The sequence below is a fragment of the Podarcis muralis genome, chromosome 3, assembly GCF_964188315.1.
Source record: "Podarcis muralis chromosome 3, rPodMur119.hap1.1, whole genome shotgun sequence".
Classification (NCBI taxonomy): domain Eukaryota; kingdom Metazoa; phylum Chordata; class Lepidosauria; order Squamata; family Lacertidae; genus Podarcis; species Podarcis muralis.
Genome location: NC_135657.1, coordinates 15,536,765 through 15,561,526, shown reverse-complemented (window position 1 = coordinate 15,561,526; position 24,762 = coordinate 15,536,765). Strand labels below are relative to the sequence as shown.

Sequence of the window (24,762 nt, the reverse complement as noted above, 5' to 3'; positions counted from 1 at the left end):
AAACATACAAGGTTTTCCGTCGATCTGTCGAGAGAGGTGTTCTCTCAGCTGGCAGCTTGACCCTTCTCCTCCCGCTTTTTCAACTTGCTTCCTGGATCTGATGGGAAAGTGTTTGCGGAAGGGGCCCTGGATGGAGTTTGCAAACAAGCACTTATTTCCCAACATACGGTGCTGTGCAGATGTTGTTGGGACTGCAGCTTTCCTCAGACTCCGCCAGCATAGCTAGAAAAACACCTGGAGGGCAACAGCTGTCCCTGTGCCTTTCTGAAGGACCGTCCCTGTCCCAAGGAACTGCGTAAGGTTGATAATTCCCCCCCCCCTCCAGTATGGTGGGTACCAGGCAGAAGCTGTTGAAAAACCCATCTTAAGTGCTTGGAAGTGAGTGGCCGCCATGTTTTAAAAGGTTAACCCTCACATTGGCCCATTAAGTACATAGGATGGCTGTGATGTTGCAGTAGATTTGGTAGAATCTTGGTGTGTGGATAAATGGCAGCCTTGCTCAACCTGGAACCCTCCATACATTGCTGGACTATGACCCCCTAGCAATGTTAGAAATTAGACAGGTGACCAGGCGCATTTTGCTACTGGTGCAGGTCCAGTTGCTACCATGTTGAGATCTCAGAATGCTAGGTTGGTGACTGGCATCTCCATCTGGCTGGAGCAGGTAAGAAGAAGAGCTTATTAATTGCTTTTATTGTTGTTATTTAGTCGTTTAGTCGTGTCCGACTCTTCGTGACCCCATGGACCAGAGCACACCAGGCACTCCTGTCTTCCACTGCCTCCTGCAGTTTGGTCAAACTCATGCTGGTAGCTTCGAGAACACTGTCCAACCATCTCGTCCTCTGTCGTCCCCTTCTCCTTGTGCCCTCCATCTTTCCCAACATCAGGGTCTTTTCCAGGGAGTCTTCTCTTCTCATGAGGTGGCCAAAGTATTGGAGCCTCAGCTTCACGATCTGTCCTTCCAGTGAGCACTCAGGGCTGATTTCCTTAAGAATGGATAGGTTTGATCTTCTTGCAGTCCATGGGACTCTCAAGAGTCTCCTCCAGCACCATAATTCAAAAGCATCAATTCTTCGGCGATCAATTACATTTACAGTCCACCATTTTTCCAAGGAGTACGATTCACACACACCCCTCAGTTAATCTCTACAACAACCCTGTGAGGCAGGTTAAGAGGCTGCGACTGGCCCAAGGTTACCTAATGAGCTTCATGACTGAGTGGGGATTTGAACCCTGATCTCCCAGGTCCTAGTCCAGGCATAGGCAAACTCCGGCCCTCCAGATGTTTGGGACTCCAATTCCCATCATCCCTGACCACTGGTCCTGTTAGCTAGGGATGATGGGAATTGCAGTCCCAAACATCTGGAGGGCCGGAGTTTGCCTATGCCTGTCCTAGTCAGACATTCCAACCGCTACACCACACTGGCTTCCTAGAGTCCTTCTGCTATGGGGCAGCTCTATAAATTAAGTAGGTAAGTAAATATGGGGAAAGCAAAACGTCACCTAGAGAAGGATCTGAAATGTTTTCCTTGAAGCTTGTATTTGTTTTATTCTGGATTGTGTTATTTGATGTTTTAATGTGTTGTAAACTGCTTTGAGATTTTTTTCTTTAAAATATAAAGCGGCATAGAAATGATATACCCGTATATACTCCAGTATAAGCCAACCCAAATATAAGCTGAGGCACCTAATTTTACCACAAAAAACTGGGAAAACTTATTGACTCGAGTTTAAGCCGGTTCACCATACCACAAACCTCCTGGTGGGCTGGAGTGCGGCAGAGGGGGCTTCTGTCTCCCCCCCCCGGCCCCTCCCAGCCCCCTGCCTACCTAGGGTGCTGCCGAGAGGCAGAGGCTGGTGGCGGCAGCGATGGAGGAAGAACAAGCAGCCTGAAATTGCGGCAAAGGTGGTAGAGGAGGAAGGAACAGCCCAAAAGGGACCCTCGCTCGAGTATAAGCCGAGGGGGGCTTTTTCAGCATAAAAAATGTGCTGGAAAAGTCGGCTTACACACGAGTATATATGGTATATATATCTATAATTGCAAATTTCACAGGAAAAAAAGATGCCTAGACATTCCATTGTGGCAACCGTAACCCACGTTCAAGGTGCCATTTGTTGATGACCTGAGATACCTGAGTTTCTTACACTGCCTCCTAGCTGGGGCTGATGGGAGTTGTGGTCCTGAACATTGGGAGGCCCCCTTAGTTGAGGAAGCTTGCTGTACGGAGTGGTGCACAGACTTTGAAGTGCAATTTGTCAGGCTTGGGGTGCAAGTCTGTCTCAGCAGCCTCCAGCCTGCCGTGAGCATATTTCATCTACGACCCAGAGTCTCTCAAGTACCAAAATTGGCAGTTCATCATCACACGTTTGCAAACTGGATATGCTGCTGCCTTACGACCGTTTCCCTGCAGGAGGTATCCTGGAATGAGTCGGTTGTGGAAGTGGTGGTCCTGTCCTCTGAAACGGCTTACGCGGGCACGCACAAAATGGGAGAAGTCCTTCGTAATAAGCACGGGTGCTTTTGTTGTTTCCTAGGTGAATGGAAAAGGTTCTTTGTGGTGTGTGGACCCAGAATATAAACCGAACCTAATACAAGCCCTGAAGAAGCAGCCTTTCCCCTCTGCCTTTTTTTATACCCCACCAGCATCACCACTGAGGTAGGACTCTTGTTGCTCTAAACACAGTGCAATCTGGGACGGGTGGTTGGTGGAACGCAGATTTCCGTCTAGATCAGTGTTGTCCGCAGGTGGTGATACATTTTTTGGGGAAAAAATAGAACATTCGTTTTGGTTCCGGTAAGTCTAGAAGAAAGAGTCAGCCATAGCTTAGTGTGGAGAAGGTCCTAGTTTCATCTCCAGACTCCCACACCCTTTGTAGCCCTGCAAAGCCATTGCCAGCCAAGATCAGGCAGCGGTGGGATGACTCTGAGTAGGAGCAGAGGAGAAATTCGATTCAGCTCTCATTGAACGGTGAACTTGCACAGTCTGCCCTTTGTGAAACAAGGCATGAAGCGAAACACAGCCACCCTTCAAAATTTGCACTTGTGTGAATTTTGTGGTTCATTTCTCCAGGCAAGCAGAGCCATAGAATTGTAGAGTTGGAAGGGACCCTGAGGGTCATTTAGTCCAACCCCCTGCGAGGCAGGAATCTCAACTAAAACAGATGACCATCCAACCTCTGTAATGTGTACAAAAATGCTTATACTGGGGTAAAGTGTGTCTGCAGGAATATGAACGTATTGATGGGAAGAGTGTCCAAGCACACATATTAGAGGAAATAGTAAAAAAAGAAGAGGTGTATATCAGGCAAAAATTATATATATATAAAATAGGAGAAACGTTGCACTGAAACACTGATGAATTTTCATGAGGACTCTTCTTTTTTTTTAAAAAAAGTGCAAACTGATTTGAACATATGAAGAACTGAGCTTAGGACTAGAAAAAATAAGAGAACACAGAGAAAATAAGACTTAGCCATCGCTCAGTCTAAGACAGCTTCACATGTTGACTACCTTCTTTCGATTATCCTTGCTATTCTGCTTGAATATAGGAAGCATCTTTTTAAAAAAACAATGGCAACAGCTGAATGTTTGTGTTAGCTGAGAGAGACTTACTGGAATCTATATCCCAGTGGAACGTCTTGATTAAATGTTATGGGCAGTTTGCATTTGATATCCCTTCTCTGATAGAAAGCATACAGGAGCAGAATGGGTGGGAAGCCATTTTTGGCAATTCCTTCTCCTCCCCCCACCTCATCCCCTCCCAGTCAGCTCTGAAGGCTCACCACAAAACCTAAAACTAAGGAACTGAGAACAAATTATAAAGATCAAGAGTAGCCAACATGGTGGTCTTCAGATGTTGCTGAATTGCACCTTCCACCATCCCTGACCAATTGGCTGGAGTTGATGGGAGCTGGAGACTATCAGCACCTGAAGACCACCATGTTGGCTGCCTCTGATAAAGAGATCATGTAGATTTCAACTAGGCTTGCTTCCAAGTAAGTGTTTTGAAGATTGTAGTTGCAAGCTAGAATTAATTTTCTGGTCGCATTTGGGTTATGCAGAACTTGTTTTTTTGCGTGGGGGAGATTGGGGGTATTTATGCTCCCAGTTTAGAAGATGAGCCAACTGCCTGATAGAAAGCAAATGAACTTGTGGTGGGAGAAAATGGAGCTCATAGCTGGCTCTTAGCCCAGGTCACCACCGCCAGCCTACGGTAGAAACAGTTTGCCCGTTGCAAAGACAGGAATGCCTTTCAGCCAAGGCTGCCCCTCGATGACGTGCAGTGAGGAGAAATCCATTCCAGCAATGAATCCAACGGAGAAAATATCAATTGGTGTTTTACGCAAAACTGACGCTCTGCCCAATTAACGAAAGAGTTAGATGCGCTCTAAAAATCGACACAACTAATCAACTTTAGGAGAAATCTTTAACCTGACCAAGATGGAAAGGCCTTCCTGGCAAAGCGCCAAGGCTGAAATGAAATTTTGGGAGTCCCTTAACAACAAAAAGTCAAGCCTGTATCCATGTCTGGCATGAACTGAAAAACAGCTGACATGCTTTGCTTTTGTTTTTCTTTCTGCCAGAAGCATTGCATATGTAGGAGCACAGAGATCGGAGCTTGGTAGCTCCCAAGGGTGGCTGGACCCTTTGGGATTGGGAGAGTGGAAGGCAGAGAGGACAACAGTCGCTTGAGCAGAGCCTCCCGTTGACTGGTTGCAAGTAGACTGAAGTTGGTGGGGCACAGGTGTTAAATGCTGGCAAGGTCTCATTCCTCTTTGCAGTTGTGTTGCAGCTTTCTGCACTAACTGCAGATTCCGGATCAGGCACAAGGGAAGGTCTGCATGGAGCGCATTGCATTAATCCAGCCTTGAAGTAACCTATGCATGAGCGACTGTGGCGAGGCTTTCCACTCAAACATGGTTGCAGGACTGCAGCCTGTGTTTTGAATGTGAACGGTAGTGTCATAACTAGAAGATGTCTTGCCAGTTTTTGTTTGGATATTCCAGGGCCCAAGACAGACTTCCTGTTACAGACAGAATGTCAGGTAGGGATGGAAGAGAAACTCGATTCAGTTTGCATGTGAAGGCAAACCTATGTAACTTGTAGCTTTTTAAACAAGACAACAATCCGAAACACGGCCACCCTTCAAAATTGGCGCTTCTCTGAATTTTGTAAACAGTGTTTACAAAAATGTATAGGCTGGGCTAAAAATGAAAATGACATGCAAAAGATGCATTACCTGAAGGAAAATTGCTTTGCAAAAATGTGTATGTTAGTGGTAAAATTGCATATGAAAATGTTTGTGTTAGGAGAAATTTGCCCTAAAAATGTGGATGAATTTTCACAAGGACTTTAAAAATAAAATTCTACACTGCTGTAGAAACATGGGGAACTGAAATTGGCAGATTTGCTGTTCTGTCGTGTCAAACTGGCTGCCCTTCATTAGGTTAACAAATAACTGCTGCTGAGGAGACGAGGTCCTTTTAAAATCATCAGGGCAGCTAAAAGTTCTGCAGTGTTGTCCCTGAGGTAGATTATGTGCACCACTGCAGGAAGGACGCATGACTTCCAGTCCCCTTTTCCCAAAATAGACTAGAGCGCAGTAGAAATTCTCGCCAGGAGGGCTCCTGTTAACAGATGCTTATTTCAGACTTTATTCTCCAACTCACTTAGGGAAAATCATCTTTAAAGGAACACACACACACACACAGAGAGAGAGAGAGAGCATTCTTTACAAAGACGGCTTTAAAATATGTGGTGGTGTTTGGCTTGAGAACACTTCCCACACACTTTAGAACAGGATTTGCAAGGCCTGTGCTGGAGCTCAGTGTTTGCGGCCCTGGAGTAAAGCCAAATCTAGAGACTGGGGTTTAAAACAAGACAGGAAGAAATGCCAAGGGAAACTGTGTATCTGAGAAAGAAATGGCAGGGCAAGAGGACGCAGGATCAGGATAAAAAGCACAAAACGGTTGCTCATTAACAGAGGTTCTAGTCCTCAGGAGTATGGAAACCTGAAGGTGGAATCCAGAAACGTAGTAAGTTGCCTTAGACCAGTTCAAACTATTTGCCCAGGTAGCCCAGTATTATCTCACTGGAAGTGGCACTTCATGATCTTAGGCAGAAGTTTTTTCACATCACCTGTAACAGGAGATGCCAGGGTTGGAACCCAAGACATTCTGCAGCCAGAGTATTGCCCATCAGTGACCTCTGTCCCCTACAGGTGCAGAAACGTTTTGGTCTGGTGTGCCAGATCTTCATATCCCAGCACCCCACCAGCTAACTCTGACAGGTGGGCAGGACAACTCACTTGTCAATCATCTGATATCATAATGATATCAGGTGTGCAACAGGTCCCACCAAGTGTGATTGAAGTCCCTGTGCACTAGTTGATGGGCAGGAGGTTTGATCCTGTTTTCTGTACCAACTGTGTCTCTGCCTGCCCCATACATATAGGGCATCAGGTGTGCTACAGCTGGGTGTGGTTTGGGGGAAATGGTCTGACAGGCCAAATGGGGACTGTTTCACATATTCCACACCGGCCAGCCAGGGTTTTTAATCGAGTGTCTTCTCAAAGGGATTTGCAGTCAATCTCCTGATGAGCAGGCAATTATGACAGAGGTGTGTTTTCAGACACCTCTGTCTTGTTCACACTGTCAGTGTTTAGATATAAGCTCCCTTCCACAACTCATGTTTCACGTCTTTGAAAAGTAAGTCTGAATAGGCTCTCAGTCTGTGGCAAGCTGTCAAATGTGGCAGTGGGTTTAGATGCAGTCCTTTTATTTCTGTTTTCTTGAGTTCAGTAGCAAAAATGCCAGTTGCAGATATAATATAATAGGCAAGCTTAGCACTTTTTGACTTTGTTAACTAAATGCCCGCAAAAGAAACCTGTTCGATTAGATCACTTTCCGGGACATCAGAAAATGTTCAGCGGCAAGGCGCCCTAGGGATTTGCATAGGGAAACCTCCCAACTCAAATCTTCTCCAGAAAACCCACATCACAGATTAGGTCAGCTCTGTAATACACCAGGTTTAAGACTCACACCAGGCCAGCAGTCCTTGTTGACATCACTTCTGGTACAGGAGAGATCTGCCATTTTGAAATCACTGAAGGTGCAAATATGGCTAGACTAAGTGAATTCTTTCTTGGATCAGCACAGTCTCTAAACCTTCTTTCTCCTCTCTTCCAGTGGTTCACCTTCTCCTCACTACTTAACCTCAGTTTTGAAACAGAATCAGGGTCGATCTATCAAAGGTAAGTTGTGCTATCCATTGTCCATCTTTTAGCTCTGCTTTGGGTGGCTTTATAGACTCAGTCTGTGGCCTGGTACAGATGTTGTGGCCAAATTATGGTTTGGTCATCATGAACAACAGATTCCTTCCTGCACTTCCTGGCTTGGGGATTTGAGCACATGGGGAGAGGCAGGAACGCACAACCCCAAAGGCTGTTCACAATGGCCAAACTGTAATTTGGCCACAACATTCGTACTGGATCACAAATCACACAACCTGTGGCCACCACAAACGTATCAGTTTGCATCCCAAACCATGGTTTAAACCTGTAGATGTGGTTTAGTTGCAGCATCTGAACTCGGCTTGGTTGTTTCCGGAAGTTCTGTTAAAGGTCTTCTCTCTTGAGATTTTCCATTCTAGTTTCTCAGACCAGTCTAAGGCCTCATCTGCACTATCCATTTTAAAGCGGCTCTTTACAACTTTCAACAGTCATCTCTTCCCCCAAAGCATCATGGGAAGTGTAGTTTGTGGAGGTTGTCTATTCCTGTGAGAGCCCTATTCCTATCACAGAGCTACAATTGTCAGAGTGGTTTAACAGTCAATCCCTCTTCCCTGGGAACTCTGGGAAATGTAGTTCTGTGAGGAGAATAAGGATCTCCTAACAGCTCCCAATCCCCACAACAGAGTAGAGTACCTGGAATTCTTTGGGGGAAGCCATGACTGTTTAGAGTGGTTCGATACTGTTTTGAATACATAGTGCAGATGGGGCCTTAAAGCACCAATTTCATCTGAACTTTAGTCTCGATTCCATCTTCTTTTTTAACAGCTGCATTTGCAATCAGGACTCCTCTAAATCTTAATCCCCCCCCCCAATTTATCATTTAGATGTTTTTCAGCATCTCAACTTGTCTTCCCTTTTCGCCTTCTCGATTCTCACCCCTCCCTGCCAGCCCCAGAACCTTGTTTTGCTTCAGTGATTGTCTGGCTATTCCTTCCAACTTTGTAATTGATTAAGCACTTGGAGGAGATTGGGGCGCTGAACAAGATCTCTGTCCACCCATTTTTAAATTGGTTGTTGCAACGATGTGATCTAGAGCAGTGTTTCCCAACCTTGGGCCTCCAGCTGTTTTTGGACTACAACTCCCATCATCCCTCGCTAGCAAGACCAGTGGTCAAGGATGATGGGAATTGTAGTCCAAAAACAGCTGGAGGCCCAAGGTTGGGGAACACTGATCTAGAGGACCAGGGTGGTTGGCACCTATCAGCATGGATGTGGGGGAATCCAGTGTGTGTCAGCTGTGGAAAAGGCAAATTCCACACTAGGGATCTTTAGGAATGGGACTGAAAATTAAAGTGCTGATACCACAGTAGCATCAAAGAAATCTATGGTGCAACCACATTTGGAATAACGTGTGCAGTTCTGGTCGCCTCACCTCAAAAAGGACATTGTAGAGCTTGAGAAGTTTCCGGAAAAGGCACCAAAAATGATCCAAGGGGATCGAGCAACTGCCCTATCAGGGAAGGCCACAACTTTTGATGCTTAGCTTAGAGGTGTGTTAAGAAGGGACATGGTGCTGGTATATAAAATGATTCATGCTCTGGAGAAAAAAAGTTTTTCTCATAACACTAGAACACATGGGCATCTAATGACGTTGAATGTTGGAAGATTCAGAACAGACAAAAGAAAGTTGTTTTTCTTGCAGTGTGTAGTTAAAGGAGAGAATTTGCTGCTACAGGACGCAATGATAGCTTTAAATGAGGATTACACAAATGCATGGAGGATAAATCTGATGATGATGATAATAATAATAATAATAATAATAATAATAATAATAATAATAATAATAATAATTGTACCCTGCCCATCTGACTGGGTTGCCCCAGGCACTCTGGGTGGCTTCCCATATCTATAAAAAAGAGAAAAATTAAACATTAAAAAGCTTCCCTATACAGTGGTACCTCGGGTTACATACGCTTCAGGTTACAGACCTCGCTAACCCAGAAATAGTGCTTCAGGTTAAGAACTTTGCTTCAGGGTAAGAACAGAAATCGTGCTCCGGCGGCACAGCAGCAGCGGGAGGGTCCATTAGCTAAAGTGGTGCTTCAGGTTAAGAACAGTTTCAGGTTAAGAACGGACCTCCAGAACGAATTAAGTACTTAACCCGAGGTACCACTGTATAGGGGAAGAATAGAATCATAGAATTGTAGAGTTGGAAGGGACCACAAGGGTCATCTAGTCCAACCCCCTGCAATGCAGGAATCTCAGCTAAAGCATCCATGGCAGATGGCCACCCAACCTCTGCTTAAAAACCTCCAAGGAAGGAGAGTCCACCACCTCCCAAGAGAGTCCGTTCCACTGTCAAACAGCTCTTACTGTCAGAAAGCTCTTCCTGATGTTTAGCCAGAATCTCCTTTCCTGCAACTTGAAGCCACTCGTTCGAGTCCTGCCCTCCAGAGCAGGAGAAGACATAGCCGGCCGGTATGGCTATGTTTCACTGCCTCCCCTGTCAGAGGCAGTATGCTGGGAATCACAAGCAGGAATTGGAGGCTTCCCATGGGCATGTGGTTGGCCAATACGAGGACAAGATGCTGCACTGGGTGGGCAGGCAGGGCTTGGCAATTGCTTGACTCTGAAGCTTGCTAGGTATCCTTGGTCAAGACACTTACCTCACTTCTTATCCTAAACTAAGCGTGTTTTTAAAAGCATGGTCATGGTTTCACTCCTCTAGATGAAACCTAATGGGAGGCCATTTCCTTTTCCTTTTCCAGACTCTGATATTGATGCTGCTACTGCCATGATGCTCTTGAATACTTCCATTGAAGAAGGCATTCTAGATTGTAAGTAATGCTCCCTTTCTGTTTTTCAGTGCTACTGCTGTATTAAATCCCTTTTCAAATGTAAAATTTTAGTTAGAGCGGCTGATGGTTTCACAGAAAACACTTGAGGCCATTTATTTCTGGTTTGTTTGTTTGTTTTGAAAAGTCCTTCTTTAGAATATTGATTTGCAACATGAAATGAAATGAAATAATGTACACCCTGTTTGCTTGGTAGAAAGTCCCGTTGTGTCCAGTTGGACTTACTTGCAGGTAAATGTCCTTAGGATTACAGCACAAGCTAAATCTCATTACTTTGAAACGGTACCGCATCTTGGAAAGCGTATATGGCTTATTTATTTGTAACTGTAATTTTAAATACTGACAGCTCATATTAAACCATTAATGTTAAACTAAGACAGTTTTAACAAAGCAGTTGGTTACTCTATTCAAAGCCTTTACCCAAATTACACTTTTATTCCCTCCAACACCCCCCCCCCCCCAATTCAGCCTCATAACTGGGGATTCTGCTAGAAGCCTCTTTTCCAACCCTTTGCTGAGCTTTTGTCCTGCAGCAATGCCCTGGAAATATTCCCTGTAATACTCCTCCTACCTGTCACCGTTCAAAGATGTTCCTTACTTCTCCTCTTGGCACTGCAGACAGGCCTTTTCTCCCTGCCTTTTCAGCCTAGGTTGGCTAGTTCAAGTAGGCCCAGCAAGTCTTTGGTCACTCTGCCTCTCCTCCTGCCTCTCAGGTCTTCCTCCTCCTTCAGCTTCTTTCTTCTTCTGGCTCTCTGCTGACCAGCGCCCGACTATACACTCCTCTGGCCCAACCCCGACCAATCATGCGGTGTAACTGAAAATTCTAAACCTGCACCCACCAATCAAAAGACGCACGCCTTCTATCCTTCATTTGCATTCTGAGAATTCGAACGCTAACCCTTCCTCACAGCTGTCAGTTAAGGCCCTGTTCCGCCACAGTTAAACCAACTGTCGCCGGACCAGACAGAAAACTTCCCACATAAATGTACATTCCAAATCAAATGTTGGGAGTGCCTTACACAATGCATGGGATTTCTCAACAACAGGGTCCAATAAATTCTGAAGGGCACCGTGGTGACTATTATTAATATATTTGCGTACTGCCCTTCATCTGTAGATATCGGAGCGGTTTGTGACATAAAAATACAAAAAACACAAATCAATAAGCCTCCCCGCCTCCCCGCTCTTGCCTTAGATTGTTCCAAGTGCACCAGTTTCTGGTGTCTTTAAATTTATGAATTTATTGATAAATCAGGACAACAACAAAATAGTTAAGTTTATTTATTATGCCTGTTTGTTATGGGACGGGGGTGGCACTGTGGTCTAAACCAGTAAGCCTCTGGGCTTCCTGATCAGAAGGTCATCGGTTCGAATCCCCACGACGGGGTGAGCTCCCGTTGCTTGGTCCCTGCTCCTGCCAACCTAGCAGTTCAAAAGCACATCAAAGTGCAAGTCGATAAATAGGTACCGCTTCGGTTGGAAGGTAAACAGCGTTTCTGTGTGCTACTCTGGTTTCACCAGAAGCAGCTTAGTCATGCTGGCCACATGGCCCGGAAAAACTGTCTGCAGACAAACATCGGCTCCATTGGCCAGTAAAGCGAGATGAGTGCCGCAACCCCAGAGTCTTCTGCGACTGGACTTACCTGTCAGGGGTCCTTTACCTTTTTATATCTGTTTGTTAAACTAACAGTGTGTCCTTCCTTTGAAAGCAGCCCAGGGCACCAAACACATCTGTAATAAAAACACAATTAGAAATAAAGTGAAGACGTATTTAAAGAAGGTTTTTGGCATCTAAAAACAACAGATCGTAACAAAATAATGTGTCTGGACAGGCCTGCCAAAACAGAAAAGTTTTCAGCAGGGGTCTAAATCAGCGTTTCCCAAAGTGAGTGGTCCTGCCCCCCCCCCAGGGGTGGCGGGATTGCCTGGGGGGGTGCTAAGGGGTCACAGAGGAGGCGACAGGGGGGCACTGGAGGTGTAAATAACTAGCAGACTTTGGAAAGCTGGTATCACTGGATCAAATTCACCCATTTTTAAAAACAATTAAACCACTGCACATAGTTTTAACTGGATTTTGGATAAAAGTGCCATTAATGGTTACTGTTTTGAATTTTATCGTGTTGTTATTTTCCTTCGTGGGTCTTAGAAACCGCTATTCTGAATAATGCTTTCTGTAGGGCACGGGGCAATAGGGATGAGTTAATGGAGTTAAGTGGCCCGGAAATCTTTGGGAACCTCAGGTCTAAAAGACGGCGCTTGCCGAACGCTGGTATTTGAAACCTGACCCCTTTCATGGAATCCATAGCCAGCTGCAGAATAGCCTGCCCCAAACATCTGGAGGGCATCAGGGTGGGCTGGGGTGGGGAGGCACTGATCCCTCCCACTTACTTCTGAGAAGACTCTTTATTTTCCTCAGGTAAGAAGCCGCAGCCTCTCAAGCTGTCCAAGAAAAGGAATTACGTCAGCACGTTCCAAAGCCACGGCAAGGCAAGTCCCGGGGGGAGCGATTTCCCCGTCCCCAACATTGACCCCAACGAGGACCACAACTACAGTGCCAGCAGCGTGGCCTCGCAGCGCTGCGTGTCGCCCTCGAGTGTGTCTTCCCTGTCGTCCGTCGACGAGGTCTACGAGTTTGTCTCCGAGGCCAGCCGGGTGGGGAGCGAGGGCAGCGAAGGGTTCCACAGCGAGGTGGACACGGACGGAGACGACCGCGAAGAGGACGACGACGACGACCCCCTGGCCGATAGCGGCTACACCTCGCAGCCGTGCCTCGCCGCCTCGGACAAGGCCCAGCCTCGCAAGAAAGCCCTGGAGGAGCTCTGCCTCGAAATCGACGAGGAACTGAAAGAGGCGGCCGGGTCTCTGCTTCATCTAGCCGGGATTAGCCCCTGTCTAGGCTCCCTCATAAGTACTGCAAAGACCCATAGCCAGAAACGAAGGAGAAGGAATGACGTCACAGCCTGAGAAGTGTGTTTGGGGACGGGGGGGGGGGGAGGGAGAAGATACGTCTATCAATAGAGATAAATGCATATTTTATTTTTTAGCGTGGCAATACTCCTCTACTTTTTACCCTTCACAAGGGAGATCAAAGCCATAAAAGGACTTTTTGTTCATGTATTTTTTATTTTCACAGATTCTAGTTTTGCAATTTGTTTCTTTTTCTAATTGCAAAAGCGGTGGTTTTGAAGCATTGAAGAGCGGATTACAATTGTGCAAAACAGGTGGGGCGGGGGCAGAACAAACCAACCAACACAGCAGTTCCTTCCCCCTGATAATTTTAGCAAAGTTGAATATTTGAGTTTATTGGAGGAGTGGGTGCCATTATCTCTGTCATCTCATACCTTGTACATCTCTTTGGGTTTGGAACCTGGGGGCTTCATTTGACCTGTCTGAGTTCATAGGGCTCTGCGCAGAGAACAGGGCAGCCAACCAAATGTTGGGAGCTGGACGGCAGCTCCCTTCTGCCCTCCCCATTGGCTGTGCTGGCAGGGGTTGATGGGAGTTGTAGTCCAACAGCATCTAGAGGGCCACACATGCCCCATTTCCTCCAATGGGAGTGTAGAATTGTGCCTTGCTTCCTGGCGCACCTGTTCCGCAGCGAGACCTGGTGTTTGTATGTTAGGCGCATAAAACCCAATGTGTAGCCGGTCTTTCTCTAATTTTTAGGGGAGAGGGTGGAGTGGATGCAGTGCCTGCATTGAACTCTACACATGTAGTTCTCAGCCTGCATAATTTTTGGCCCTCAAAGATCAGTCGGTGGAGATCAAGCGGGAAAAGGCTACATGGACTGTCTCCTGTTCCAGATTGACATGCAATTCACAAATCCCAGGTGGGACTGAAAGTGGAGGGAGGTGCATTGGGAGCAGGAGAATAAGCAGGCGCAATCCTGCCCCCTCTCTCTGTGCCCACGGGCTCCTACCTCTCTCGGTTCTAGACCAGGGGTAGTCAACATGGTGCTCTTCCAGTTTTGGACAACATCTTCCACCCTTCTTGATCAAAGTCCATGCTGGTTGGGGCTGATGGGACTTGGGAGTCCAGCAAGAATGGAAGGGCATGGAGTTGACTATCCCTGAGCTGGTTCTGACACCTTCACGTGTTCTGATTTAAGTATTTGCAAATGCAGGATAAGGTCTACCAGCTTTCAGCTTGGCTTCCGTTGTTGCGTAATTGTCTCATGTGCAAGCCGAGGGTCTGGAATAACCTGAATACTAGACAACTGCCATCGTGGGCCAGTTACCGATTGACTGATGACTGCAATAACACAGGGAGGGTGTTGGGAATGCAACATGTAAACGTGGATGTTTTTGAGACTCTTGAAGGGTTTATCTCCACTCTTATCCTCACCTTCCTTGGAACAGCACAAAGTAAGGAGCTGGTTCCTTTTCTTTTCTTTTCTTTCTTTCTTTCTTTCTTTCTTTCTTTCTCTTTCTTATAGTTATTATATTTTAGATCTTCAGCGCACACTTTATTAGCAAACCCAATGTTCTTTTGGTCTCGATATCCAGATTGAGTGAAAAATGTTGACTGCTAAAATTATAAATGGCTGTTGCACAGAGAACTTGTAGTTACATGTTCAGGTGAAGCATAATGAAATGGGTTTCTTTCTTTTCTTTTTAAGGTTACGGTGGTTGATACTGGCCTACTTCTCACTGAGGAGAAAAGCTTGTTCTGGACTGTACCATTTTAGGCTACAGGTGAGGGCACACACAATTGGTTACTGTTCTGCGTGAAGCAGAAAACCTCAAATAGAAAACTAGGTGTCCAGGGGAAGGACTCTAGTCTGGCTTTCTTCCCGACATCGAGTTCTTTTAAATGTAAAAATCATTCAAATCGCGGTGCAGCTTTACACTGTGTGAGCCCCCACCTGCAGTCAGAAGCAGAACCGTACAAACAGAGCTGGCAGCCTCAATGAGGACTAGGTTCTTGAATGCATTCTTACTCCACTTGGAAAACCGGCCTTTTTTCCTTCTCTTCTACTGTGTGCTTCAGTTTTGCACTGTATTAACCTAGCATCCCTCAAGAAGACAGTATATAATACGCAGCCTTAAAGGGCACCATTTTCTAAACGTGTGTGCGCGCAGGGTCACGCTCCCTCCTTAAGACTCTGAGAGGAGCTTAGGAAACGCCTGCGGTTGATGGTTAGCCGTCCGTCCCATCTTCCTTGGGGAGCAGTGACCGTTGGAGCGAAATCCTGGCTCCTGTTAAAATCAGCGGGAATTTTGCCATGGTTCGTGCAGCCAGAACGGCACCTTTCTTTTTATCCGTTATCGCAGCAATAATATCCCCTCCCTTGTCAAGTGTCAAGGAAGCCCAAGAGCTCTGTGCTTGCTCTTCCGCCAACACAGTATTCTAGCGCGTGCTTAAAATGTAACGTGGGAATGGTAAAGATGCGCCTGTGAAGGTCCAGAGACCTTCCATCTTCTGACACAGCCCTTTCTGTGCGATGACGTATGCCCCGTGCATGCACTTCCAACGGGAAACCTTTGTGTATTTTACCATTCCCACGAACCATAACACAGGATGTTTGTGTCCTCCTGGGTCTTCTGTGGTGGCTGCTGTGTTGTTTGGCTGCTGTTAGGCAGCTGGAGGCATCGTTGCCTGAATGGTGCGGCCCGTCTGCCATCCAGGTGTGTAGTCCAGCCTAGACCTTTTGCTGTTCCTGGCACTTGTAATGATGAGTTTTGGAGATGGAGGGAAGGACCCACATGTATCACCGAGGGGGGTGGGATGGATCCTGCACCCATGTCCTGTTGGGAAATGGCCCTCACTGGAGTGAAATGGTAGCCTGGGAAGTGGATTGTCACGGTGCCACTGGAAAGATCTCCCATGTCAGTCCCATCTGAGTCTCTCCAGGGAGCCACAGCCAAGCTCTTACCCCACTCCTGTTCCTTTCGGTGGATGCTTGTGCAGGAAACTTTTCCGCGAAGTTCGCCCTGTGGTTCCGAGAACCCCTTGAGCGTTCCTTTGCAATGATCAAAGCATTAGCGTAGCTCATTCTGCCTGTCATGGAAGGTCAGCTTGAAGTGCCATTTTTTAATTTGTTTCCCGTGTTTCCGAGTGTTGAGCAGTCACGAGCGGCTGGTTAAGCAAACCTCGCCTCCCCATTAGCAAAATGCTTCCAGGTTGGCAGAGAATGAAGGCGGGAAGCTAAACTTCTATTAATGTCGCAGAGCTTCTCTGGTGACTAAGCCAGAGGTGGTCAAGATTTCACTGCCTCTTCATGAACGCAAGCCGCCTTATACACCCGGTATAAACTCTGCCAGCTTAATAATTCTTGAAACCATTCTGCAGACACACACACACCCCAGTATCCCTCACGCCTTCTGTATGTCTTGGGCTACCAGTTCCATTGCTCCTGACCATTGGCCATATTGGGTGTGACTGATGGGAACTGGAGCTCAGCAAGATCCAGAAAGCATCCCATTGGCTACCCTTGCTGTGGACTTTCAATGCCTTGGGCCGGGATCCAGTGAACCCAAACCAGGCTTTCTCCCACCTCTGGACCTTGACGTGGTTTGCTGGATCCCAACTACTCTCAACTGCATAATCTGGTCAAGAGATTCTCCCAGTGTAGGCCTTACGATTGCAAGGATTTATGTAGCATTCCACCCCCTCCCGGAATTTCAGAGGAAATCTTTCGTTCAAATGGTAGTAAACTGTAAATGGCTCTTGCTCTGTAATCATGTTGCTAGTTTCTAGACAAAAAAAAAAGTCTCTAATGCATGGGTGTTTGCACGCTCTCACCTGTTTGTACACCACTTTCTCTGATGTAAAAGTCTATAAACGCCAATGGTGCCCATCGTGTATGTTGCCTGCTGCTTCTCTTCTCCCCAGAGGTTCTGATGGATTGGCCAAAACAACCTTCTTGCCGAAAGCCCCTCTAGAGCCTTTTCCTGTGTCACTGTTTTGCTTCCCAGAACTTCACGGCGACAAGTCAAACATGGGAAGGGTTTACAAGTGGGTCTACCTGCAAGTCAGACATGATGCTTTGTGATATATTTCTAAGAAAAAGTTTATAGGTTTTAAAAAGAAATTGAATACTCTCAAAGGACATCTTTAAGTAGTCCACTAGAACAAAAGAAAACAGAAGCTTGGCTTGGTAGGCCTCTGGTGGGGTAGTCAATATGGTGATCTCTAGGTGTTTAAAACCACAGCTCACACCATCCCTGGCTATTGGCCAGACATTCAGAGGGTACCACATTGACTGCGTACAGCCCATGGGTTAAAATCCTTTAAATTTAAAAGTTCTTATTTGCTGTACAAAGAGGGTGTTCAGGGGACCTCTTTGTGCAGGCTGTTCTTAAGGTTGTGGTGTCACGACCGAAAAGGCTCTGCTCTAAGTTTCGCTAGATCTCACCTCCATAAAACAACACCCAGAGTGGAATCCTGCCTGCTGGTCTTGGGGTGGTTTATATGGGGGGAGGTCTTCCAGCAGGTATGCTGAGCCGAGGCTGCTTGAAGACTCTGACTGCCATGTTTTCAAGGGCGCCCACAGGTCATTTTGAATATTGGCTGTTGAAGATTTTAACAGAATGGAAACTAAAAACAATTGGGAGCAATTGAACAATACCCGCAAAACTACTATCGTAGCAGCTTGGGGATCAGTTTGTGTGTCATTAGGTGGGATTAATTTGCAAAATATTTTTCACTCAATAGAAACTACTGAAGCTGTAGATTTGGCAGAAATGCAGAGAAAGAAAGGGGCCAATAGATGCTCATGTCTGAACTTGCGAATGGCTCTAGACGGACACCCTTCCCATGTCATGGCTTTTGCCACAGGTGTGACTTGTGAGCCCACCTCCTTAAGTGAAAAACGATGTCCTACTAAGTGGTCTTGAGCACCTGCCGCATGGGGGTTGAATGTGAACTCATTGCAAATGGACAAGCTTGTAAATTAAGTGCAAATGCACATCTTTAAATTCCTGTATGTCGTATGTGCTGAAAAGAGGTGTCCCTCCCATTAACATTCGTCCAAAATAAGTGTTCAATAACTTACGTGGTGTGGAATTTGTTTTTGTACTAATACAGATAACGATAGGGCTGGATTTTATTTATTTTTTAAATAATAAAAAGGACGTGTTTCTTTCATTCTTGTGTATCTTTTGAAAGCCGGCAAGAACTAAACTCAATTCCGGCTAAAATTGACCAGATTTCCAAATGAGGCTCCTTTCCCCCTAGAACTTGTTGGATCAGTCTTGTTGTCTTACACCTGACCTGTTCCGTCGGCCATCTTGCCCTTCTTCCCTTAACCCCTGCCTGCCTCCCTGCCTGCCAGACATTGGTGTGTGCAGAATTGTCCCCCTGCGTCCTCCCTCTTTATTAGTGAAGTATCTAGTGTCACTTTTGTGCCGGGAAATGTGCTGTACTTGTTCGCCGTTTCATTAATTAGGTTTTCTTGATTTTCCACGGACAAAGGCAGAGCAATAACATGGGAACATGTCCCCATGGCGTGGGAACAATAGTAGGAGGAACAAAACCTCCGCTGTGAGTCCGAATTAAAGGGCTGAAACTAGTGGCAGTGTGATGACGTCGTTGCCTGGTGCTTGGGATCTGATGGGGTGCATTTGGATGACCCTGTATGCCATATAGACCATGTTTTACCGCGGTCAAGCAGTGGACTAGTGCAGGCTCCCCAATTTTGTTCCGCCGTGTTGCTTACTGTGTGGTGTCTGAACTGGTGCTTCGGGTTTGTTTCTCTCCAAACAAACCATTGCTTGAAGCCAAGGTCTGCTCTTGTCTTCCTGATAGCGTCTTGTTTGGGAGTATGAAACCATGGGCGCTGGTGCAGACGCCATGGGATGCCAAGGCCCAGGATTGCCTGAGCTAGTGGAAGAATGTAGCAGCAAGGAACTGGGAGTCTGTCCCAGCACTCTGCTCACTCACGGTAAGCCATGGTCCACCTGAATGCTGCCCCTGGAAGGATGGAATTCTGCATCCCATCACTTCAACCAGTGTCATCCAACCTACAGATGGGAAGTAGTGGGGGTTTTTTTGCTTTTGTTCGCGTTAAAACCATCACCGCTCCCTGCATGTAGAAAGTCAGCACTTTAGAGAGAGGTTTCGTACAACCCTCTTTCTGATAATGCTATGCGCACAAATCTTTTTTCATTTGGTGGGTGGGTGGAGTTGGGGAAAAAAATCACAGACACACAACTCCCGAATTTTGAATGGCTCTGCCTGGAGTTTTACATACTTATTAGAACAATTTGGAGACTGTGTTGTAACAGGTGAAGAGTTGATCCCTTTCCCTAATGCATTGTGGGAAAAGTTCAGGGAACGGAATTGCCATACTTGCATTCCCAGGGTGGTCAGAATGCACCCCTCCGATTCCCACAGCAGCTTGTACACAACAGCTCAGCTATCCTGGGGCAAACATGTGGTGTGAGCAAGTATTTGCTCCCCAATTTTCAGCATTGGGGGGTCCGTGAACCCTGTCGGTCTGCTACCGTAGTTCGGATTATGTGCTTTTCCTTCGTGGGCTTTCAACCTGTGTGTCTTCCTATGGCAAGACTCCACGCAGACTTCTGTTCCAGCAAACGGAGAAAAGTTTCCAGCATTTCTCTATCTCAGCCCTTCCCCATCTCACTTTTCTGTGGCGAAGTCCTTGATTTCTTTGCATCCGGTTAGCTCTGGCGTAGCGGGGAAATACCCAAGGATGTCTGGCGTTTCTGTACATACATCCCTTCCTTGAAAATTTCCTCCTTTCCTGCAGGTCTGGGACTTTGAACCTCTGCTGTTCCCAGCAACACAGGTTAGGATGGCCACAAGGCAGAAGCAAATGTTGGTAGAGAAGTATTAACGCAGGTCCCTCACTCATGATAGTGGCAGGTTGCATACCTGTGCATTTGCAAGTGCTGCTGACTTTGCTATCCAGGGCATGAAACGAAGGGCAGTTGTTCTCTAAAGGCACCTTGAAAGGATGTTAATGCCTTTTTAATTGTTCAGTGGTGCTTCTCCTTCCTCTTCCTTATTTTGGCCTTTCTTGCCTATTAAAAGGCACCGGTTTGCATACTGCCAATGCACCTACTTTTTCTCTTCCAAGAATAGCTGAGTCCCAGGTTGCACCTGGATTTACAAGCCTTCGTTTTGCCAACACGACATGCCCTTTTAATATAAGTGTTTTGAATGAGAATTAATTGGTGACTTCAGAAGAAGTAACGTGGAACAGTCCTCCTTAGACTATACCGCTTTAGAGTGCAGATGTGTGCACGTGTGTGAATCTGGCACATAGAAAACCAGCTCGTCTGTGAGAAGGCTAGGCTAGAACCTTTATCCTTGACATGTGAGCCTTCTGCCTGCAGGGAGTTTGTGCAGAAGTCATTAATAAATCCTGCCGCCCCCACCCCTTATGTTCTGCAGTGCAATTCCTGGATGACTGTGCCATATACTATTTTCTGTCCATGTAGCTCAGCTTTTAATTACCCTTGATTATTTTTTATTGTTGCTATTGTTGTTGTTGTTATTGCTCAGTTCTTAAGACAGGCTAATCTAGTCCTATCAAGTCCAAAGGATGAACGAAACCTTTTTGTTGTTGTTGTTGCCACTATAAGGGTAGGAGCAGGTAGATCTCGTGGTTCAGCAATTGCAGGATCTCTTTGGAGAAAAGAGCTGCTACCCGTTGGAGACGCGAAAGCGTTGACAGTGGTGACGGTGGCAGTATTCATGAAGATATACGTTGATGGTGTGTTAGGCTGAAAGGAGCCTCCCAATTTCAGTTTCTCCCGTGCAATGTGTGGGACCACCCACCCTTCTGTTGAACTCCACTGCCTTGTTGCCACTGGTCAGGAAATTTGAGTGGCATAATGATTTGGGGGTGAGGAGGAGCTGCCCTATGCATTGTAGGGAGAGAAACGGAGGGCGCAGGCAATGGCATTGGCCGTAGCAATTCCGTGCCAAGTGTTCAAGTATAGTTCTGATGTTTGTGAGGTTTTGAGGATTTCGGGTTGGGGTTTTTTTTTGCTCTTTCCTTCATGCTTTTTAAACTTTGTAAATGAGTTGAAATCAGCAGCAGCAGGGGGGAGATGTTAAACATAGCTTCCTCAAGCGCTAAAGATGGCCCTGGAGAGGTTTCTGGAAGAGGGTCGCCCCTACTTGAGATAAGAACTGCCGGCTGTGCTGTGCAAATCTTTAGCTCTTTCATATTCCAGTGCTTAAATTATAGCTTCCAGGAGAATTGCAGGCAATCCTTTCTAGAGGGGGAAAAAAGCCCAACTTTTTGAACTTGTATGGTTTTTGCAGCTTCTTTGTTTGGCTAAATCAAGCGCTTTGGTTAAAGCAAAGGATGCCCCGCCATGCTAATAATGGTGTAGTCAAAATATTTATTGAAAAAGAAGAGTAGAGTATTTTTTAAAATATTGTACCTGCCATTTATTGGGCCGGGGGGGGGGGGGAATCGCATTCTCCACAGCTTAACTGCCAGTGCCAATAAAAGGTCTGTTTTTAGAAATGTACATTTCCCCCCAGACTTAAAGTGCATAATTTAAAAAGTATTATGTTGCCATCTTACAGTGATATATGAAACCATTTACAATTGCCAATTCATTGTAACTATTATTTATTGAAGAGGTGGAAATTGTACGAATGCTTTCGGATCAAAGTAACTGGAGTTCTTTCTAATGATCCCCGTTTGCCTGTTTTCTTAGAATTTACTTAGAATAAAACTCTGCCAGTAGATAAATACACCGTTCTAACCCCTTTATACCTTGAGCCCAGTTGAGTAGCTTGCCTGGTTTAAAGACAATTTTACAGATATTTTAGTTTTTGTATGCTAACCTCTATTAATTGAAATGTTTATGGAGTTTATTTTTACCAAAGAGATGCAATTCATTATGATAAAAGTATTTCAAAATAAACTTTGTTTTATAACATTCTTGAGTGATGTATTTTGTGGGTGACATTACAAGAGAACAAGGGAGGTGTTCATGGTGAGTTCCGGCACCTCTTTTTCTAGTTAAAATAGCACTGTGGATAGACAAGATTGCAGAGCTTTATACTTTTGAAGACCCATTCCTGTAAATTCAAGTTACAGTTACTCTGCATATTTGACACTTTGCTGCTCGTTTTGATTTACAGTCGTACCCTGGTTGACGAACGCCTTGCGACTCAAACATTTTGGCTACTGAACGCCAGAAACCCGGAAGTGATTGTTCCAGTTTGCAAACGTTCTTTGGAACCTGAACGTCCTCTGCGGCTTCCGATTGGCTTCAGGAGCTTCCTGCAGCCAATTGGAAGCTGTGCCTTGTTTCCGAACGTTTTGGAAGTCGAATGGACTTCTGGAACGGATTCCGTTTGACTACCGAGGTACCACTGTATTAGGCCATGGTGGGGGAGTGGTGGATAGAGGATTCCTTTCTATATGCCATGTTTTGCTGCGGGTGGGTGAAGCAAGGGGGAGCACGAGGCTGCCACTTTACTGAAGCTAAGCGAGCTTAGGTCTGGTCAGTGCCAGCACTGGGTGTCCGGGGAACCACAGAATCATATGATCATCTAGTCCAACCCCCTGCAATGCAGGAGGTTTCTGCTTTGGGTTCCAGCACATACGTGCTCGCTTTGGGTTCCAAGATGGATGGAAGGAAGGCAGGATAGAAATTTAAACGAGGGAGCAATGAACTAAGGGGAACCCTTTGCCTGTCCACTATCAGGCAGAGGCTCAGAGAAAATTCTCTTTCCCATGCACCTCTACCTAATTCTCCTTTTCGTTGGAACCCTTCGCTCTCAGCTCTTGAAACCTCTCAGGAAAGGGGCAGCCATTTCTTAACTTCAAGGAAGTACGTGGGCTGGTATGCTTGCTGATACCATTGTGATGGAGGCTGAAACCACTGCTGATGATGGTATCTCCATTTAATCGAGGAACAGGCAGCTCCCTGCCCTTCAATAGTCTTGCAATTTGCTTGCCCCAGAATGGTACAATTCTAGTGTAAAGCCTCAGTCACACCTGGCGGGATGCCAAGGCAGGATCCTCTCCCTTCTGCACCTTCCTGCCCCTCTATAATGTTTCTGAGGGGCTGAGGGCTGCCCGAGAGGAGGAGTTGCAGAGTTGGAAATGATCCCAAGGGTCCTCCAGTCCAACCCCTTGCAATGCAGGAATCTCAATGCGTGGTCCCCCCTCCAATTTGAAACCCTACCAGACCCTGCTTAGCTTTGCAAACGTGCCAGCAGTATTATTGCTGCATCATTAGGTAGTTGTTCCCCCTTAGAGCAGAAGTGGGGGTCATTTTTTTCAGCCAGAGCACCACATTCCATTGTAAGTATACTTCCAAGGCCTGTATGCTGGGAGTCAGAGGCAAGCATGGGAAAAGGAAGGGAATAAGAAGAGATGTGACTCTTAACAGCGGGTTACCTTTTAGCAATGCCAAAGTCAAGAGGTGTCTAGTAAGAACACCAGTGCTTTCTGGATCAGGGCAATGATTCATCTGGTGCAGGATCCTGCTCTCAGAGTGGCCAACTAGATACCTATGGAAAGCCTGCAAGCAAGACCCAAGCACACTAACACTCCTCCCATGGTTTGTTTCTGAGTATGTTTCCGAGCACAATTCAAAGTGTTGGTGCTGACCTTTAAAGCCCTAAACGGCCTCAGTCCAGTATATTTGAAGGAACGTCTCCACCCCATTGTTCTACCCAGACACTGAGGTCCAGCGCCGAGGGCCTTCTGGCGGTTCCCTCACTGAGAGAAGCCAAGTTACAGGGAACCAGGCAGAGGGCCTTCTTGGTAGTGGCGCCCGCCCTGTGGAACGCCCTCCCACCAGATGTCCAAGAGAACAACAACTACCAGACTTTTAGAAGACATCTGAAGGCAGCCCTGTTTAGGGAAGCTTTTAATGTTTGATGCATTACTGTATTTTAATATTTTGTTGGAGGCCGCCCAAAGTGGCTGGGGAGGCCCAGCCAGATGGGCGGGGTATAAATAATAAATAATTATAATTATAATTATTATTATTATTATTATTATTATTATTATTATTATTATTATTATTTGCAGCAACTGAATTTCAGGAAGAGACTGCCTCACATAGGCATCATGGCCACTGAAAGCCTTATTCTCCATTAGTTTCTCCAATGTGTGTGCGCTGAAACCAGGGCCGGCCCGCCCATGAGGTGGTCTGGGGCAGTCGCCTCAGGCGGCAGAATCCTTAGGGACAGTGCCCCTGTGAGCACCTCACCAACCTGTCAGAGAAGCAAGGAGAAGTCGAGGGGATGGCCATTTCCAGCGAGATCTCGCTGAGCTCTTGTGAGCTCTTTCTGCTGCTGCTGCTTCTCCTCACATCTCTGGAGTCAATCCAGGTAAATAAGGCTTGGGATGGGGAGAAGCAGCGCCATTTTGCCTGGTGGGGTCTATGGCTTGCAGAAGCCCTTTGTACTTCTGGCCAGCGAGAGAGAAGCTTGGAGGACTATCTGTGGGTCCCAGGCCTGAGCCTTTCCTCCTTTGCCCTGGAGAAACTGCCTTAGGAATCCGCAAGGTCCTTCCTTGGGAATTTCCCCTGGAACCGGTTTTAAAAGTAGTTGCCTTTCTTTGTAAAAGAAAAAATTTGGAGCTCTTGTCAAGCGATATGATGTCATCTCCACCCAATCATAACCTGCTTTGTGTGAGCAGAAGGTTCACTCTCTAGGGGAAGTACCCCGTGAATGACAGTAGCATCCCATGCTGCAGTTGCTAGGCAACTGAGCCAGCTTTCGGC

General features: G+C 46.3%; 1 protein-coding gene across 3 annotated transcripts in view; it reads left to right on the top strand.

The window, feature by feature from the left end:
* The window catches only part of FOXN2 (forkhead box N2), a 51,501-nt gene extending 29,547 nt beyond the window's left edge, over window positions 1–21,954 (top strand). For all 3 annotated transcript variants that reach the window (XM_028725023.2, XM_077925473.1, XM_077925472.1), the window contains exons 3-6: window positions 2,536–2,657; window positions 7,189–7,253; window positions 10,001–10,069; window positions 12,504–21,954. In XM_028725023.2, coding sequence (XP_028580856.2) covers window positions 2,536–2,657; window positions 7,189–7,253; window positions 10,001–10,069; window positions 12,504–13,051 — 804 coding nt within the window. In that variant the 3' untranslated portion in view covers window positions 13,052–21,954. The remainder of the gene's footprint in view (window positions 1–2,535; window positions 2,658–7,188; window positions 7,254–10,000; window positions 10,070–12,503) is intronic.
* The last annotated feature ends 2,808 nt before the right edge of the window (window positions 21,955–24,762 follow it).